The sequence below is a fragment of the Narcine bancroftii genome, chromosome 5 (genome assembly GCF_036971445.1).
Source record: "Narcine bancroftii isolate sNarBan1 chromosome 5, sNarBan1.hap1, whole genome shotgun sequence".
Lineage (NCBI taxonomy): Eukaryota > Metazoa > Chordata > Chondrichthyes > Torpediniformes > Narcinidae > Narcine > Narcine bancroftii.
The window spans coordinates 249,570,805-249,591,469 of record NC_091473.1 but is presented as its reverse complement, the minus strand read 5'-3'; the positions used below and the strand labels follow the sequence as shown (position 1 = coordinate 249,591,469).

The following is a 20,665-nucleotide window of genomic DNA, read 5'->3' as shown; positions in this document are numbered from 1 at the left end:
ATGTGTCTATGTACAGATGGTAGAGTAGGATGACTGTGACTGGCTGAGAGTGTAGCACCACCTACTGGCAAGGATTGCTCCTAGCCAGACCAGGTCATTCTGGACTGGTCGACCTACCTGTGATGTGCTCCATCCAGTCTTTTAGTTAATAAGAGCCTTAGTTTGGATCAAAAAGTCTTTGGTTCTTTCAACGCGCTCTACACTGGGGTCAAGTGCAATGTCGACAAATGTGTAGGAGGAACTCAGCAGGTCATGCTCCATCCACAAGAAGCACAGGGTAACCAACATTTTGGGCCAGACCTCTGGGCTCCCTCTGGATGTTGAGGGATGGAGGGAAGGTTATTTTGTGTGTGATGCTCTGAGCAATTTTCTGCAATTTTTCAGCTTCAAACTGAATAACAGTTCCTGGACAAAGCTGTGATGCATCTAAAAAGGATACTTACTGTGGTGCTTCTACATGACACTGAGAACATGCCAAATTTATTGGACTTCAAAGAAGGTAGGTGTGTTGGTATACTTTCTTGGTCATTGCGTCTATGTGGTTGGGTCAATGACCTGCTCACTAAGCTTCTTTGTCTGTGAAACATGTTGTACAAAAGAAGGTAAGATTCATGCCTGAGAAATAGGTTCTCTCCACAAACACTACTGACCTGCTGACTTTTGTTCCCATTATTTTCTGCGCTTGTTTTGGATTTCCAAAATCTACACTTTGTTTTCCATACGTGGAAGATTTGAGCAACCAAAAATGATGTCCTTTGCATCTTGGCAGATGGCATTTCCTGTGTAATAATCTACACATTCTCAGAGCATCGACTGGGGACATTCATCTCATTGTGTCAATGTTGGCTCATAAACTAATCCCACTGTCCCTTTAGATTTTCCAAAATGTATTCTCCACATACCCTCATCAACTCCCCCCACCTCCAGATCCCAACACAAAAGATAACTTAATCAACTTCCCCCCATTCTTTTGTTCGTACACCTGCTGTCATTTTTCCATACCCTGACGAAGAGCTCAAGCACAAAACGTCGGTTCTGTATTTTTACCGTTGCTATATAAAAGGACACTGCTCGACCTGCTGAGTTTCTCAAGCTTTGTGATTTTACTTCAACCACAATGTCTGCAGATTTTCGTGCTTTACCACTTAACCTACTAACCCACATGGCTTTGGCAATCAGGAGGAGACCAGAGCATCCAGAGGAAATCCACAAGGTCACAGGGAGAAAATGCAAACTCCACACTGACAGCACCAGAGGGCAGGATTGAACCCAACTGTGCCACTCTTTGGAACTCTGGTAAAAGGGTGGTTAAATAAATGCACAAGTCGTATATCGACCCAAACTACCAAATGAATTTGCTAACATTGTTCAATGACCTCATTAAGCTGAAGAACCATTGTGAGCTTTAGTATTCCTAAAGCAGTTGAATCATTATGACCTTTTTCGATCAACTCAACTGGCTCTTTAAGAAATAGAAAAAAAAATTACTTTTTGAATCTGCCTTCAGTCCTGACACAAAATAACCTCCAACAACTCCTCCACATTTCTGCAGTTTAACAGAAGTATTGAATTCTCCCATCAGCTTTATTTGCCTTCAGAATTCTGAATTGTACTGAGTGATCCAGAATGAAAGAGGCAAAATATCATTAAAGGGAATCATGAACTGGACTTTCAGCTTGAAAACAAAATAACAAGAAATTTAAAAATAATAAATCGAATAGATGCTGGAAATCTGAAATAAAAACAGAAGAAAATATACCATATATACTCATGTAATAGTCGAGTTTTGGGGACCAAAATTTAGGGGGTCGACTATCATTGTTTTTTAATGCTGAAAACATTTATTCAAAAGCCATTTATATTGGAAAAAAAACATGACTGTAATGTACAAAGCTGAAAGTACACACTAGGCCTGAATATTTGAAGCATTGAAGGGTGAGTATGAATCAGATGCGTGGTCGGCTGGGGAGGGGCCTCGCAGTCGGCTGGGGCGTTGGGAGCTCGGATGCGCGGACAGCAGGGGCGAGGACTGTGTATCGCAAGTGCATGGAAACATCGGAGCTTGAAATCTAAAGTACAGATCGTAACTTTAAAATATTGTAAGTCGGAACACTATCAGTCGAGGTTGATCTGTATCGGTGTTGAGCTCCTGAATGGCCAGAGATGATCATAGAAGCTGTAACCCCTCGAATCGAGAGACCTCCACTAGGGGAAAAATCGTCTTTCATCTATCCTGTCAAGTACTTTGTCTAATTCAACAAGACCATATCACATTCTCCAAAACTTAATAGGGCAGAGGGACAATTTACTTAATCTACATCGTGTGACAAACGCACCATCCAAGGACATAACCCTCTCTTTCACAAGGCATCCCTGTCAGAAACCCAATTCTGATCCCGAGCATTAGGGAGGGGTTGCATTGCATAAAAATCATAATTACAAGACAGTTTTCTAGCAACATAAATTCATATTTCCTATTGAATTCCATGCTCTAAGTGACAAATTCCTGTGTGATATTTGTCTCTCAACAATAATCATGTACAATGGCTGCTCACTTAAGAGCTTGCCCTGTCTGTTTCCAAAGTAAATCTCTTAAGTGACCAGCATCTGCGTTTGGAGACACAAGTGACTGCAAATGCTTATCACCTTCTGGTATTCAGTTTGGAGACACGCACTTTGAAAAGCATATCAAATTATAGGCAAAGATCATTTAATGACACAATTTGCAATGAATAACAGTGGTCATTTAGGTTTAGGACAACTCAAGGGTGAATAACATGGAAAATAAAGTGTTCCACCACAAAATGAACTGATCATAGAGGAAAAGCACCACATTATCTGTGCATACATCAAGAAATACGTTGAAAATAAAGTGTAAATGTATTATTGCTTTCACATTGTGTGTTTATTTATTTAATCCTCTACACCCCACCCCATCCCCAGACAAATTTCAAGCCAAAGATGTTTTCTGTTTGTCAGATTTGTGAATTCCATAAAGGCGAATGTCTGTAATACAAAAGCCTGCAACATGGGAATGTCCTTTCTTAGGTAGTGTAAGGTAAAAACATCATGAGATGGGACCGGAGAAGGAGTAACAGAATGCAGATGTGACCTTGTACACTCAAGATAAGCTTTGCACTATCAAGAATGATGGTGCAGCAGACTAACAGAGAAGGATAGCAACAGTTTATTCATTGGACAATGTCATGGTATGATAATTTACTAAGTACGTATCCTGAGGTATAAAAAAAACACCACTTGCTGATAACGGCAGAATGCGCTTTCTCCAACTAACACTGTTAGTTGCAAGTGTTACAATCCGGTAATAAAGAACAAAGAACCTTGATTTCGACTCAGTCTGGTGTTTGACTCACTCATTCATGAACAAAGCAGACCTAACAGTAGGGAACCTCAGCCAGTGCACAGTACAGTAATCCAGGCGCTGTCACACCAGAATCCCATAATCATGGCAACAATGTACCCCTTCATCGTATTCAATAAAGGTTGACGTACCATTTGCCTTCCCAATTGTCTGATGTACGGTACCTGTGCCTTAATTTCCAATGATTTATGTGGAAGGTAAAAATAATACATCTTTCAATAGAAAACACTCCAATGAGAAAAGCCACCAAACTCAAATTATCATGCCCCAGTCTTTAATTAATAAAAGAATTTGAGGAGATTCCGTACGTCACCAAAGACTCTCAAAAACTTCTACAAGTGTACCGTGGAGAGCATTCTGTCTGGGTGCATCACTGTCAATGGTACAGAGGTGCCAATGCACAGGACAGGAAAAAATTCCAGAGGGTTGTTAACTCAGCCAGAGACTTCACAGGCACCAGACTTTACTCCATTGAGGACAGCCAAAAGAGGTGGTCTCTTCAGAATGCAGCCTCTATCCCCACCACCCAGGGCATGCCCTCTTCACTCTGCTACCATCAGGATAAAGGTACAGCAGCCCAAAGACGAGCACTCAGCGACACAGGGACAGCTTCTTCCCCGCTGCCATCAGATTTTTGAGTGAACAATATTTTCTCTTATTTTTTTGCACTATTTATTTTGTTTTGAATTGTAATTTTGGACTTCCAGCTGGCGACTATATGGTGTAGGATGAGGCAGTTGTGAGCTCCTGCCAGCCTTTAACATTTTCTATTCTTCAATTCAATTTTTCTTGACCAAAGTGGTTTGATCTCGGTTCCTTTGCTATACTCCTGAAAATGTCCAAAAGAGAAGCAAAGTCAATGATGCAGGGTAAAGGAGGTGAAGAAGAACCAGTCCCCCTTACTTCAGATGTTATCTCCAGAATGATGAAAAAAGAGGCTCAAGAAATAACACGAGAATTAATAGCAGCCATGAAAGAAATCCTAATCATGATATCGATTTCAAACTAGAAAAGGTTTTAAGTACAATCCCAGTAATTGAAGAATGCTTGGATGTTGTGGAGTCCGAGTTGATGTCTGGGCTTGAAACTCACTCTGAGGAAATGGCCGTGAGCAACCATAAGTTAACATCGCAAGTGGTCGACCTGGAGTAGACACAACAATATTTGTATCTTGGGATTAAAAGAAGATAAAGAGAAAGGAGAGCTGACAGACAAATGTTTTTCCAAACAACTTACTGAGGTGTTCTCGGTGTAGACCCTGTGCTTGATAAAGCACATCGCTTGTGAAAGATTCTATTTTTGAGTCATCCAGAAGCAACTAATATTAAGTTTATTAATACAAATTCCCTACATTAACCCATGGTTTCTAAAGAGTCACAGCTAAGTATATTAGAAACAGTACCACAAACTTCCCACCCCCAGACTAGTCTGGCTTTTGATTGACCATTCAAAGGGACATTAAAATGTGCATTGTTCAAAACAGGGTATAGAAGCATTAATGATTTGGACAATCAAATCAAAACTGACAAAACTGCAACTCAGATGAACACATTAGCATTTAGATAGGACCATTCAAAGTGAAGCATTGTTAATGCGAAGAAGCGATCGAGAAGTATCTGTCAAAATGAAACCGCTTTTCATAAATATTTCCCACACAACTAACAGTCACTCTACAACTGACAGACCTGTCAAACCACATGATAGCATGTTAAAGGATGTAGGCTCTGCGCTCCAATGAGAAGCACTAATAATTTTTCGCACAAACCTTAATGACTTTTCCTTTTCTTTGTGAATCTTAAGAACTCAATCAATTCCCGAGACTTCTGATTTACATGTGTTAATTAAATCTTGAAACTCATGCATCAGACACAGATGTTACAGTGTACAAGTGATAAGACAAACATCTGTTTGTAAGATATGAACTTCCAACAATATCGACTGTACATGTGAATGACAGATTGACATCAATCATTTAGACTTCTTAAGAAAGTGTTTGGTGTTAACAAGGAACTGTCATATTATTCTTCAAACAAATTCAAAGAGATATGCTCATCAACTTGTAAAAGATCTGCTGCCAAAATATGACATAAATACTGTGCCATTTCACTGTGATCTTTGAACGAGATTCAATATTGACAAGCGTGACATAGTCTACCTGGCATCAATATCACTCATTCCCGCTAACATGACTTAATAAGAGTGTTTTATATGCTCTATGGTTCCTTGTGTACTTTTCTGTTTTTGACAATGTTTCCAAAGCCATCTTCTGGAACTCACCCAAGGTTGGTGATTCTCCATTTTCATTATTTTCAAGAAAAGGAATGGGTCATTTGAGAGGCCTATCGAAATAAAGACCTGACCCTTCAGGGCCAACATATCAGATTTGTTGAAGACTTCTGCCCCGAGATAGTGGAGAAGCAGAGGAAATACCACGAGGTCATGGCAGAACTTTATAATAAAGGTTTCCAACAGGCATGGCAGTATCCAGCGCAGCTGAGGACCATCATGAAAGATGGTTGCAAGAAATTCTTAAATTCTGTGGAGGATGCCCACGAGGTTTTGTCTGTCCCTGCTCTATCGACGAGTTCAGCATGAGTTAATTCTTTTGTTGAAAGTTGTTTCTATTTCGAAAGATGAAGATTTTTTTCTGAGTCCACCTTGAGTAAGTAATTTGTGTCGGAAGTTTGAACTATTTTGAAGGGGGGGGGTCTTCTCTTTTAGTTTTGGGATATCCGAATGGGGAGGGTATTTTCCTGCTCTTTGTTATTTTAAAGGTCAAGTTACTTCGTTACTGAGCTTGAAATATTTTTATAAAAGTTTACTGGTTTAATGCCTTCCTAATGCTAATGCTGTTACGCAGGAGGTATTTTTAAAAAAAATCAGGGTTGCTGGAGCTGTGATTAAGTTCAATTGATTAACACCAATTAATATGAATTAAGTTCCATGATTTTTCATATTAAGAATATATGATGGAGTATTAAGGGCACCCCTAACCAACAAGGTCGGGTCAGATACAGCAATGAGCTCTCTGAACCCTTCTCCATTAACAATGGCGTGAAGCAAGGCTGTGTTCTCGCACCAACCCTCTTTTCAATCTTCTTCAGCATGATGCTGAACCAAGCCATGAAAGACCCCAACAATGAAGACGCTGTTTACATCCGGTACCGCACGGATGGCAGTCTCTTCAATCTGAGGCGCCTGCAAGCTCACACCAAGACACAAGAGAAACTTGTCCGTGAACTACTCTTTGCAGATGATGCCGCTTTAGTTGCCCATTCAGAGCCAGCTCTTCAGCGCTTGACGTCCTGCTTTGCGGAAACTGCCAAAACGTTTGGCCTGGAAGTCAGCCTGAAGAAAACTGAGGTCCTCCATCAGCCAGCTCCCCACCATGACTACCAGCCCCCCCACATCTCCATCGGGCACACAAAACTCCAAACGGTCAACCAGTTTACCTATCTCGGCTGCACCATTTCATCAGATGCAAGGATCGACAATGAGATAGACAACAGACTCGCCAAGGCAAATAGCGCCTTTGGAAGACTACACAAGAGTCTGGAAAAACAACCAACTGAAAAACCTCACAAAGATAAGCGTATACAGAGCCGTTGTCATACCCACACTCCTGTTCGGCTCCGAATCATGGGTCCTCTACCGGCACCACCTACGGCTCCTAGAACGCTTCCACCAGCGTTGTCTCCGCTCCATCCTCAACATCCATTGGAGCGCTCACACCCCTAACGTCGAGGTACTCGAGATGGCAGAGGTCGACAGCATCGAGTCCACGCTGCTGAAGATCCAGCTGCGCTGGATGGGTCACGTCTCCAGAATGGAGGACCATCGCCTTCCCAAGATCGTATTATATGGCGAGCTCTCCACTGGCCACCGTGACAGAGGTGCACCAAAGAAAAGGTACAAGGACTGCCTAAAGAAATCTCTTGGTGCCTGCCACATTGACCACCGCCAGTGGGCTGATAACGCCTCAAACCGTGCATCTTGGCGCCTCACAGTTTGGCGGGCAGCAGCCTCCTTTGAAGAAGACCGCAGAGCCCACCTCACTGACAAAAGGCAAAGGAGGAAAAACCCAACACCCAACCCCAACCAACCAATTTTCCCTTGCAACCGCTGCAATCGTGTCTGCCTGTCCCGCATCGGACTGGTCAGCCACAAACGAGCCTGCAGCTGACGTGGACTTTTTACCCCCTCCATAAATCTTCGTCCGCGAAGCCAAGCCAAAGAAAGAAGGGCATGAATGGAACAATTAAATGCCAGAGGGTATTTGCCCATGTTAGGCATTTAAAGGCAGATATTTAAAGAGAATCACATTAGGAACTCTGGCAAGAATAGGTTAATATTCAAATGGAAGGGGCAATGTTTTCATTGCTCATTTGATGCTAAAGTATGGGGAGTCTCTATTTTAATTAATCAAAATATTTCATTTTGTACTTTATAAACCACATCAGATAAACAAGGTCACTTCTTTATTCTTACAAGTAAATTATATAATAAAATTGTTGTTTTAGCTAATGAGTACACCCCAAACATTGATCAGCCGGTATTTTTTTTGAAAGATTTTTTTTTCAGCCTTACCTGATCTGAGTCTTTGATTTGGGAGGGAGGGTTCACTTTCATTTTGTCATTTAAATCCTGTTCTACATCGTTCAACCTCTAGACTGGCTGTTCTTACCAAATCAGTCGCTGTAATTCATTCCTTTTTTTCTTTAAATCAAATTTTGGTATTTCAGATGTTTGACATTTTTATATCCTAATAATAGAAATTTTTTTTTCCAAATGTGCACCATTCCTATTCTAGAATTGATTATTTTCTAATAGTTATCAATGACCATGTGAATATCAAGGAATAGTTATATCTGATCATGCTCTTGTTATTTTGACTTTAAATTTTTCTGACATTCCTTTCACAAAAAGGCATTTGCAATTTAATTCTACTTTACTCTCAGATAAGGATTTTTAAATGTTATGGAAAAACAAATATAGTTTTTTCTTTACTACTAATTCTTCCCCAACTATGTCTAACTTGATTGTATGGGATACAATAAAAGCTTATCTGAGAGGGGAAATTATTTCTTTATACAGCTAATATTAAGAAAACTACAAATAAAGATTGGAATTAATTAATTAGATCAAAAAAATCAATTTACGTTCAAGATAAAAAACAGGATTTATTTAAAAGAGTCGAAATGAAAACTAAATTTGATCTCTGTCTACTGTTGAGGAGTAAGTCATTTTTATATCCTTGGTGAAAAATCAGGTAAGCTGTTGGCTAGTTAACTGAAAGGAAAGTCTGCTAAAAAAAACAAAATGGATGGGAGATGGCATGATGACTACTGATTATTTTAAAATAAGTATAAAGGTTAGAATAGAGAATTCTATTCCTTTATACTTCTGAATTTAATAAAGATTATGCTTTAAATGTTGGATTTCCTGGACCATCTAAATTTGCTCACGCTTTCTCAGAATAGATATACAATTTCTCAAGAGGAAATATTACTAGCAATTTCCTTCCTCAATCTGGTGAATCTCCAGGACCAAATGGATATCCTGTCAAATATTATAAATCTTTCTTCAAAAGGCTTGTTCCTCATTTAAGTTCTGTGACTGATGATTCATTTAAAAGTGGGAAGCTTCCATTATCTTTTAATGAGGCCTGTATATCACTGGTTTTGAAAGAAGAACCTTCTAAATATGCACCATATAGCCCTATTTCTTTACTCAAAATGGATATGAAGATTTTGTCCAAAATTTTGGCCCATACATTAGAGAATATGTTACCATTATTTCTGAGGATCAAACTGGTTTTTATTAAGAGTTGTTATTTATATTTTAATGTATATCGATAATTGAATATCTAGCATTTACTCTCTATTCCTACCACTGAATGTGTTCTTTCATTAATGATGAGAAGGCTTTTGATTGGGAGTAATGGGACTATCTATTTTTCATTTTAGAAAAAATAATTTTGGTCTAGATTTTATTAAATGGATTAAATTATTATATTCATGTCCTACTTCCTCAATTCATACCAACTCACAGCAATCAAAAGCTTTTTACCTCCTCTTACACATGACAAGGAAAACACCTTCGCCTAAAATGAATAGTGGATTGGCATTTCCAAATTTTAGATTTTATTATTGAGCTGTCAATATACATAATTTGCTCCTTTAGTTACATTTTGATAAACCTATCGACTGCCCTTCTTGGGTAGAAATGGAATCAATTTTTCTAAAAATTATTTTATGTTAGCAATTTTAGGGTCATTTTTACTCTTTTCTTTTTTATAAATTAATTGACTGACAATCCAATAATGAGACAAAGGCTGAGAATACGGGCACAATTTTAGAAAGATTTTTGGCTTTCGAGTTTTTCTCTTGCCAGCCCTATTATATCTAATCACTTTTTTCAACCTCCTTCATTAGATTATAGGTTTTAATGATTGGAATAGACTAGGTATTAAATGTTTTAAAGATCTTTTTATTCAAGATCATTTTGCTTCCTTCAAAGAATTGGCAGCAAAATTTAAAGTATCAAACATTCATTTTTTTAGCTATTTACAAGTCAGACATTTTTTTCATTCCAAGCTCTGATTTTCCACGAATTCCTGAGACAAACATTTTTGATTTATTTGTTGATTTACAGCTCTTTCAGAAGCTCAATGTCAATTATTTTCAATAATTTGTTAGATTTAAGAATAGCCTTGCTAGTTAAGATCAAGAATGATTTGGAATTCGACTTGAATTTATCACTTCAGAATTAGGATTTATTGTCAGGAACAAGTCATGAAATTCAGTGTTTTGCGGCAGCATCAGAGTGGAAGTATATTTTAACCATCTTATGACATTACTATATTAAAAAATAAAATTATATTAACAATAATAGTCCACGAAAAATAAAGCAATGTCTTTGGTTCATTGATTAATCAGAAATCTGATGGCAGCGGGGAAGATGCTGTCCTTATTCTGCTGAGTGCTCGTCTTTAGGCTCCTGTACCTTTTTCCTGATGGTAGCAGAGTGAAGAGGGCATGGCTCTGGGTGGTAGTGGGGGTCTTTGAGGATAGAGGCTGCTTTTTTTTTTAAGATGTAAATGTCCTCGATGGAGTGAAGTCTGGTGCCTGTGATTTCACAGGCTGAGTTAACGACCCTCTGGAGTTTATTCTTGTCCTGAGAGATGGTGCCTCCATACCAGACAGTGATACCACCAGCCAAAATCCTCTCCATGGTACACCTGTAGAAGTTTTCGAGAGTCTTCGATGACATACCAAATTGCCTCAGACACCTCACAAAGTATAACCACTGGCAAGCTTTCTTTGTGATTTCATCAACACGGAGGCACTACGGCAGATCCTCGGAGATGTTAACACCCAGGAATTTGAAGATCTTGACCCACTCCACCACTGAGCCCTCGATGAGGACTAGGTCGTATTCCCCTGACTTCCTCTTGAAGTCCACAATCATCTCCCTGGTTTTTGCTGATGGTGAACACAAGGCTGTTGTTGTTACACCATTCAACGAGCTGATCGATCTCCCTCCGGTACGCTTCCTCATTGCCATTTGTGATTCAGCCGACAACTTGAGGATTGGCATCTTACTAACTCTTAATCTGATTAATGAGACCTCCTTTTGTGCACGACATTGTTTCTTGCGATTCAAGGTGGTGCACAGTCTGAACCCTTCTCCATTAACAATGGCTTGAAGCAAGGCTGTGTTCTCGCACCAACCCTCTTTTCAATCTTCTTCAGCATGATGCTGAACCAAGCCATGAAAGACCTCAACAATGAAGACGCTGTTTACATCCGATACCGCACGGATGGCAGTCTCTTCAATCTGAGGCGCCTGCAAGCTCACACCAAGACATAAGAGAAACTTGTCCGTGAACTACTCCTGTACAGAGTACATATACCTAAAGGCAAAATATCTTGATTTTATTCTGATATTGATCGATTATGTGACAAATGTAAAATCTTTGAGGCTTCATTGCTCTTGTTTCGAAAAATTTTGGAAAATCATTTTTCAAACTGTGTCAGTGATATAGTTAAGATCAAAGTCGAACCCTGTCCCTTAATTGGTTTACTTGTTTTTTTTCCCCCCCCAAGAAGAGGATATTTTACTGACGTCAGCTTCAGAGCGAATGTTATCTTTCACTTCTCTGATAGCTGGACAGGCAATCTTGATGAAATGGAAAGGCAACATTCCACCTACACATATTCATGTCCTACTATGTTTGGAGAGAAAAAAATCAGATAAACCATTAAAAATGTAAAGTCTAATTTCCATAAGATATGGGGCCTACTCATGGATTATTATCATAATCTAAAGAACTAAGGTGTTTGGATGCTTTGGTGATGTGCTGTCTGGTTTCTGGTTGCCATCACTCGATTCCCAAGTATATTTTTAAATTTAGTTAATCTTGTTTAGAGATGGGGGATTGATGAAAGGGGGGGGGGGGGAGGGGGAGGCTATTTTTTTCTCTTTTGATAATATATTAAATTAATGCTTGTTTAATTGCGAATTGTAAACACGGTTTATATTATAGAATGTGAAGATATGCCCAAGAATTGTAAATTCCCCTTTTTTTTTAAAAAAGTTTTTTTTTGTACACAAATATAACTTACCTGTAAAGAAACAATGTTTTCTTCTTCCATTTTTTTTCCCATCCGGACTGGGTTTCTTTTTCTCTGTTCCTTTTCATTATTATGTTTTGATATATTATGAAAATTGTAGTTTGGAATTAAGTTCACATTTTGAGAAAATTTCTTAAATATAATTGTAATATTGTATAAGTGAAATGTTTAATGCTTAATGCTTTAGATAGGATTTAAAATATTTTAATAAGAAAAATAAATTTACAAATTTTATGGCATGTTTATGGCGATGAATTCTTATTCTAAAGGACTGCTGTGTATTTTGTGGACACTTGCTTCAGGTTCAACAATTTTTCTGGACACCATTGGCTGAATATTGAATCCCAGTCTGCAGGAAGGAACTTTAAAGATCGTGCTCTTATCAGCTGCAGAAACAACTTTGCTATCCTAACTCAGCAGGTAGTTTCTATGTCAGAATAATCCAAGCTGGAGCCAGCAGAGGTTACAGCTCCACTTGTTATGCATCCATTTGGTGTCCATAAACAAGCCTTTAATAAACAGAATGACTGAACATCCACAGCTCTCTGCAGCAGAATATTCCAGTAATTCAAAATCTGCAGATCCTGTACAGACAGGTCTACTTCCTGCACCCAGGAATGACATCCCAGTCCTAACTTTCACTCTCTCTGAATTTAGCTTCCAGCTGCACCTCTTCAAATCTTTTGGCAGCATCTCAAATGTGTGAAAACAAACAGAAGAACATACTGTAACCAACTTCTGCCCGCTTCAAGCCACCTTCAACACTCAGCACCTCAACTTCCTCAGGAGTTTGAGGAGGTTTGGTATGACACAAAAACCCTGGCAAATTTCTAGTCTGGTGGAAAGGGTGCTGACCGGCTGCATCATGGTCTGGTAGGGGAACACCAATACCCCTGAGCGTAAAGCCCTGCAAAAAGGTAGTGGACACAGTCCAGGACATCACTGGAAAAACCCTCCCCACCATTAAGAACATCTACAGGGAACGCTGCTGTCGGAGAGCAGCAGCGATCATCAAGGATCCACACAACCCAGCATACTCTGTTCTCGCTGCTGCCATCAGGAAAGAGATATAGGTGCTACAAGATTCACACCCACCAAGTTCAGGAACAGCTGCTTCCCCTCCAGCATCAAACACCTCAATGACAAACTCAATCAGGGACTCTTACTTGTGGACTTGACTTTTTCTTCTTCTCTGTATTGCACAGTTTGTTTACATTTCTTTATATCTGTACATTGTGTAGTTTTTTTGCACTACGGGCAAGTGGTAATTCTGCCTCACCCACAGAATGTACTGACAATAAATCTAAAATCTGAATTTTTTCCCTCAGCTCCACGTGTCATGCATCTAACTGATGTTCATAAACCAGCCTTGAATGACCAGAACGGCTGAACATCCACGGCTCTCTGCAACGGAATATTCCAGTAATTCACATATCGTTGGAGAGAGAAAAAAAATTGCTCCAGGAAAAAAAAGCCAGCTTTTTTCTCCTGAGACCACAGCCAATTTCCAGCCAAGGGAAACAGCCTCTCATCTATCCTATGCCACCAATGGGTTTAGACATTTTAAATGAGATCCTGTCACATTTTTCAAACTTGAGAGTTTTGCCCATTCTATGCAAGAGGACAACCCCTCCCCCTCAGTTTCTCCTCAACTTAACAACTAATCCAGCTTTCTTTCTGACAAGAATAACATTCCTTACAAACCGTGACATGTACTACAATAGTCTCAAATTCTTGAAATAACAAGGCTTACAGTCTCTTGTACTCCAAAACCATAGAACAGAGCACAAAAGGGCATGTTTAGCATAGCAGTTAGTGCAACGCTGTTACAGCACCACTGACCAGGGTTCGAATCCGGCACTGTCTGTAAGGAGTTTATGTTCTCTTCATGTCTGGGTAGGTTTCTTCTGGGTTCTCCAGTTTCCTTCCCCCCACCCCCCAAAACATACTGGGGATGTAGGTTAATTGGGTAGCAAAGGTTGTGAGCCGGAAGGCCCCTTACCATGCAGTATGTCTTAAAAAATGGAACAGGCCCTACAGACCTTCTAGTCAGTGTCAAACCATTATTCTGCAGTAAAGTCAGACTAATTGCCTTTCTAATTATCTGCTATCCCAACATGTTGACTACAACCTATTGCTTCGATGTTGACTCATAACACATTGGAAAGAGATTGAACTGCTGGTGTATCTCCCAAACAAAATCTTCCACATCTGGTTAACCCACAACCAAACCTGCCCTGACGTTGGTTAATGACCCAGTTAGTTTTTGTCTGCGTTGTTTCAGGGAGCTCTACAGCAGTTCTGGAAGGGTTCCACCCCACAACTCCTACTTGAATGTTCCCTCACCTTAGCAGTGGTTCTCAAACTTTTTCTATCCACTCGCATACCACTTTAAGCAATCCCTATACCATAGGTGTTCTGTGATTAGTAAGAGATTGGCTCGTTATTGACTCGTTATGTGCACGGTTTCATATCTCTAAAAGAAATAGGTCAATGGCAATTTTTCTCAAGCAAAATGTTATTTCAGAAAAAATTGGGTCAAGAGTAAGTGGTTCACAACCTTTCTTCCTACCCACAGACCATCTTAAGTAATCCTCTACCAATCACAACCTACTCTAATTCTTTGGAAATTCAAAATCTTCTCCCAGAAATCTTGCAAGAGCAGTTAAAGCAGCTCTTTATATTTCACAGCTCTTGTGATACAGAATGCCATTTGACCCATCAAGACCTTCTAGCTCTCAACCCCATTCCCTTAATCTTTTTCATCTGCCCATCAACTCCACCCAGATTCTCCTATCATCTCCCTACACTAGGAGTAATTCACAATGGCCAATTAACATCTTTGGGACGTAGATGGAATCAGGACTATCCAGAAGGAATGCACTCAGAAACGAAAAAAAACCTGAAAATGCTGAGCCAAGGGAAGCAGAGGAACTAACCATGACAACTCTATGCTGCACAGGCAACCCTCGAGACAGCTGTGCTATTCACTGTTGAACATGAACACTTTTTCTACCATAAATATCCCACCTACTTCACAGCCGGTGTGACGGATAATTAGTAATATCACCTGCTGTGGGACTTCATTCTGAGCCATACAGCCTACAAACCATCATCTGAGGAACAGACTAGGCACAGATAATAACCCAAGCACCCTTATGAATTTTGAGTCAGGTGACATTCAAAGCAAAATCTCTCCATTGCCTTCAACCTTGCCGACACCAAACAAAAATCATCTAGATGCAATGAAACATATTCATTATGTAAATCAATCGCATAAAGTATAGGCAATCTCTCAAGTCTCTTTTTCTCCTCCCAACCAACACCCTCAAAAATAAAAATTTTTTAAAAAAATTAGATTCAAATTGTCAGATATTTTTAAATTTAGACCTACAACATGGTAACTGGCCCAACAAGTCCGTGCAGTCACAATTTGCACCCCATTAATTTACACCCAAGTACATTTTTGAAGAGTGGGAGGAAACCGGAGCCCCCAGAGAAAACCCACGCAGACATGAGGAGAACGTGCAAGCTCCTTACAGACAGCTCGGGATTTGAACCCCAGTCCGGTCCCGATTGCTGGCGATGTAAAGGCGTTGCCCTAACTGTATGCGATGTCGGAGTACATACATGCCATCACATACAACCTGAGAGTCCTTTTCACTTTGGGCGAGGCAGAATGACCACTTATTGGTAATCCAGTGAACACAGGATAGTCGAGGTCTCATTACAACACGAAAGGAGGCCATCAGCTCCAACATTTCCATATTCGTGATATATATTAGTTTAACCACCGATTTATTGCCATATGATTTAAGGTAGCAGAATAGGCCTTAACCTCATCAATGTTGCCTACAACAATAGCAAGCAAGAGAGACATCGTTCACAAATTCCTCACAAATATATGGGAGGACGGTTAAAATGGTGCTGATGTCAAACATATTGTTCTGTGGATGAACAAAATAAAAACAATTCACAGTTATGCAAAGGCAGCACAAGACCATCCAGGCAACTCTGTACTGTCTTCAAAACAAGTCATTTCCACTAAAATGTATTATTAAACCACAGTACAACAGTGCAAATTAAAATATTTGTCATCTCACTCTTCCCAACACTACATTGGAAGAGTGAATGTTGAATGAAATAATCCATTCTACAAAAATGTATTGTGCAATCCCTTCAGCAGGGGGCATAGAGAGTTTGATCAGATTATTGACACATATCAAAAATTGATCAATGGTTGTTGTGTTTGGGGGTTATAATTTTTATGATAAACAAACATCAAAGCCGTTTAACTGGGAATAGTTGTGCTAAGTGTTTCCAGAGCAAAGCTTCAATTAAAAAAAAGCTTAATTATACGAATCGCTGTCTCTGCTTCATGGATTATTTTTTTCAGTTCGTTGTTACATTCTATGAATAGTTTTAAAGTTGCACACTATTCAGCAAACCTCAAGAAATGAATGAGCCAGACATTACAGCACAAGGATTAGAGCACAGGCACAATTACATTGAGATACAATCCCCTGTTCAAAAGAAACATAACCCATTAAAGCCCGTGATTTGATGGTCTGAACACATCGATCACGCTCCCATGGCGCACACAGCAAGACTTGCTTCCAATTCCTGCAAAACTGCCTGCAATGGAAACATACTTGATAATATTGGAAATCTGGCTCCAACTCGTCTCCTCAATCTGCAGCTAAAACATCAAAAGATCTATAACAACAAGCATCAGAGAGAAAGAAACAAAAACACATGAAGACCATTCAGGCCCTCAAGCCCATTCAACTATCCACATATGTTCATTGGACTTGTGTCTATGGCAATAAACTATTATAGTTGTTTGGAACTGACACGTGGTGGTTCCATCCACTTCAAATATTGATCAGCCCTTCAAAACCTTTGAGTAAATATTTTTCTGACATCATCCTCCACTTGAGGATTTTCTCCTTCAATCAGGATATCCCACCAACAAAAAAGCAGGTAACCAAATCAACAATCAACATCTTAAACAATCTAGTTGACCCCATCACCCAATCTTGCATGCTCAAGGTACAGACCCTAATCCTTTTGACCTTCACTAATAATTTTGCAAGACCACAAGAGGTAGAAGCAGAATTAGGCCATTCAGTCCATCGAGTCTGCTTCCCCATTCAAATTATGGCTGATGTATGGGGTCCTTTCAACCCCATTCTCCTCATAACCTTTGACGCCCTCACAAATCCAAGCCTTCTGCTTTAAGTCTCGCCACTGACTTGGCCTCCACAGCCATTTGTGGCAGCGAATTCTATAGATTCACCAACCTCTACATGAAGATATTTCTCCTCATCTCTCTTCTCAAAGACTGTCCTTTCATTCTGAGACTGTGCCTGATTTCAAAGTCAATTTGGGTGAAGTAGAACCAAAAATGTTTGACTCACCTGTAGCTGAAACTGAAACTCCCTCTCTTAATCTCTTTCCTCTCTCTCGCATTCCCTCTCTCTCTCACATTCACTCACTATCTCCAAGTGGTATAAGCAATGGAAAATGAACAAGATCAAAGATCCAAGTGTCCTATTCATACCAGGATGAAATGACACACTGCACTGGAACTGTAGCTATTTTTCTTTCAAGATGCATTTTCATTTACACCATGAGTTCGGTCAAAGATTTGTTTACCTGACCACGCTTCGCGGCCCTACCCCACTCATTGCATGTATCCAGGTTACAGGGACCAGAACGTTGCTATCAAATACCGGACAGTCTTCAAATCATTCAGAAACTCACTGCTGAAAGGGTGAACGGTAAACATTGAACCTCTCTTGCTGAATCACTCCACAAATCGGCGGGGCAGTTGTCCAAAAGCTGCCATGCAAGATTAGCCATTTCAGATGGGCGTTAATTTCACCCCCCCCTCCCCCTCCCCCCTTCCACTCACGACGACCTCTGGAAAGGTGCCCAAATATGAGAATTGCAATTAATTTCTGATTCCATTCAATTAAATAGCTAATCGATAGGAGAGGCTGAAATATTAGGAAACCAGAGCAAACCGCAGTCATCCCTTCATCAAAGAATGACACTATAGTTAAAAACATCTTTAACAAGTGAGAAACTACGTTTGCATTGACCTGGGAGTCAGGGTTAAATGAAGGCATTTCTACTCACTTAATAAAATAGGTGGCGCCTTCAAAGGTGAATCCTTGTTCCCATCCAGGGAGTAGTCCTGGGGTTAAATTGATAAAATATATAAGGGAAAAAAAACACATTGGAAATATAGTAATAACAATGTTTCATCAGCGTGTCCACTCCTCAGTGCTTCTCACAGCCAGGGCTTACCTAAGTGGCGCCGGTGTCCGGTCCAGAACGCCTGTCCTGTCCCGGGATGGAGCCAGCTGGTGGAACGCATCAAATCGCTGCAGATCAGACCCAAAATGAGTGGATGGGAGATGAGAATAAACCAATGCTTCGCACTGCAGAGAGAGAGAGAGAGAGAGAGGGGAGCAGGGGAGGGAGAGGGGAGCAGGGGAGGGAGAGGGGAGCAGGGGAGGGAGAGGGGAGCAGGGGAGGGAGAGGGGAGCAGGGGAGGGAGAGGGGAGCAGGGGAGGGAGAGGGGAGCAGGGGAGGGAGAGGGGAGCAGGGGAGGGAGAGGGGAGCAGGGGAGGGAGAGGGGAGCAGGGGAGGGAGAGGGGAGCAGGGGAGGGAGAGGGGAGCAGGGGAGGGAGAGGGGAGCAGGGGAGGGAGAGGGGAGCAGGGGAGGGAGAGGGGAGCAGGGGAGGGAGAGGGGAGCAGGGGAGGGAGAGGGGAGCAGGGGAGGGAGAGGGGAGCAGGGGAGGGAGAGGGGAGCAGGGGAGGGAGAGGGGAGCAGGGGAGGGAGAGGGGAGCAGGGGAGGGAGAGGGGAGCAGGGGAGGGAGAGGGGAGCAGGGGAGGGAGAGGGGAGCAGGGGAGGGAGAGGGGAGCAGGGGAGGGAGAGGGGAGCAGGGGAGGGAGAGGGGAGCAGGGGAGGGAGAGGGGAGCAGGGGAGGGAGAGGGGAGCAGGGGAGGGAGAGGGGAGCAGGGGAGGGAGAGGGGAGCAGGGGAGGGAGAGGGGAGCAGGGGAGGGAGAGGGGAGCAGGGGAGGGAGAGGGGAGCAGGGGAGGGAGAGGGGAGCAGGGGAGGGAGAGGGGAGCAGGGGAGGGAGAGGGGAGCAGGGGAGGGAGAGGGGAGCAGGGGAGGGAGAGGGGAGCAGGGGAGGGAGAGGGGAGCAGGGGAGGGAGAGGGGAGCAGGGGAGGGAGAGGGGAGCAGGGGAGGGAGAGGGGAGCAGGGGAGGGAGAGGGGAGCAGGGGAGGGAGAGGGGAGCAGGGGAGGGAGAGGGGAGCAGGGGAGGGAGAGGGGAGCAGGGGAGGGAGAGGGGAGCAGGGGAGGGAGAGGGGAGCAGGGGAGGGAGAGGGGAGCAGGGGAGGGAGAGGGGAGCAGGGGAGGGAGAGGGGAGCAGGGGAGGGAGAGGGGAGCAGGGGAGGGAGAGGGGAGCAGGGGAGGGAGAGGGGAGCAGGGGAGGGAGAGGGGAGCAGGGGAGGGAGAGGGGAGCAGGGGAGGGAGAGGGGAGCAGGGGAGGGAGAGGGGAGCAGGGGAGGGAGAGGGGAGCAGGGGAGGGAGAGGGGAGCAGGGGAGGGAGAGGGGAGCAGGGGAGGGAGAGGGGAGCAGGGGAGGGAGAGGGGAGCAGGGGAGGGAGAGGGGAGCAGGGGAGGGAGAGGGGAGCAGGGGAGGGAGAGGGGAGCAGGGGAGGGAGAGGGGAGCAGGGGAGGGAGAGGGGAGCAGGGGAGGGAGAGGGGAGCAGGGGAGGGAGAGGGGAGCAGGGGAGGGAGAGGGGAGCAGGGGAGGGAGAGGGGAGCAGGGGAGGAGAGAGGGAGGGAGAGAGGAAAAGAGGAAAACAGAGGAGAGAGGGAGAGAGTAAAGAGAAGGAGAGAGGAGAGAGGGAGAAAGGAAGGGGAACGGAGGAGAGAGAGGGGAAGGGGAAAGAGAGGGAGAGAGGAAAAAGAGGAGAGAGAGAGAGAGAGGCTGCGATTGTAGTAAAAAGGAACACACAGAACTGCCCTAGAAACTGAGCCGGTGGCGCAAAGTCCATCGGAGGAGGCTGCGTGACCGGCTGAGTTCGTCCAACAGTTCGGTGTCTTTTCAGAGAAAGGGAGAGCAACTCGCAACTTCAAAGGAGGCTTCTCAGTAACAAATACCCAACTTTATGAAAAAGAAGCGGCCGTCCCGGGCCACAGCGTAGCTCCAGTGTTGGGGCAGGGTCTCCATTGGTCCCGAAGTTCTGCCGGATCCGGGGCCAGTGGTGAGGAGGAGGAGGGAGGACTATCCTTCCTGGATCTCAGCCTTGGAGGATGTGGACGGGGAGTGAGCGTTCCCGCCCCACTGCTCCCGCAGCTGGAACCGAGCCACGATCTCCCAGTCACCGCCTCTCCCTGAGCTCCACTCTCGGGCGGCGGGGACCAGGTTGACACCTGGTCGACGTGGAGGCGGGGCTGTTTTGGTTGTTGGGAGAAGGGCAGGGTTTCAGAGGTAAGGGCGGTGGACAGGCAGGGTTGGTGTTAAGGAGATGGGAAGGGGAGTGTGGGCGAGTTATGGTGGGGTAGGGGAGAGTTGGTGGGGTTTGGTGGGGTAGGGTAGTGTTGGGGAGGGTTGGTGTG

The 20,665-nt window shown here is 42.9% G+C and overlaps 1 protein-coding gene across 8 annotated transcripts in view; it reads right to left on the bottom strand.

The window, feature by feature from the left end:
- The window catches only part of plekha6 (pleckstrin homology domain containing, family A member 6), a 293,601-nt gene extending 273,159 nt beyond the window's left edge, over window positions 1-20,442 (bottom strand). For 3 of the 8 annotated variants that reach the window (XM_069942028.1, XM_069942032.1, XM_069942031.1), the window contains exons 1-3: window positions 20,212-20,442; window positions 18,334-18,410; window positions 18,163-18,220 (exon numbers count right to left, since the gene is read on the bottom strand). In XM_069942028.1, the coding sequence (XP_069798129.1) occupies window positions 18,163-18,220; window positions 18,334-18,410; window positions 20,212-20,276 (200 nt within the window). In that variant the 5' untranslated portion in view covers window positions 20,277-20,442. The remainder of the gene's footprint in view (window positions 1-18,162; window positions 18,221-18,333; window positions 18,411-20,211) is intronic. The other 5 variants (XM_069942026.1, XM_069942027.1, XM_069942033.1 and 2 more) reach the window with 3 other exon arrangements.
- Between the last annotated feature and the right edge of the window lie 223 nt (window positions 20,443-20,665).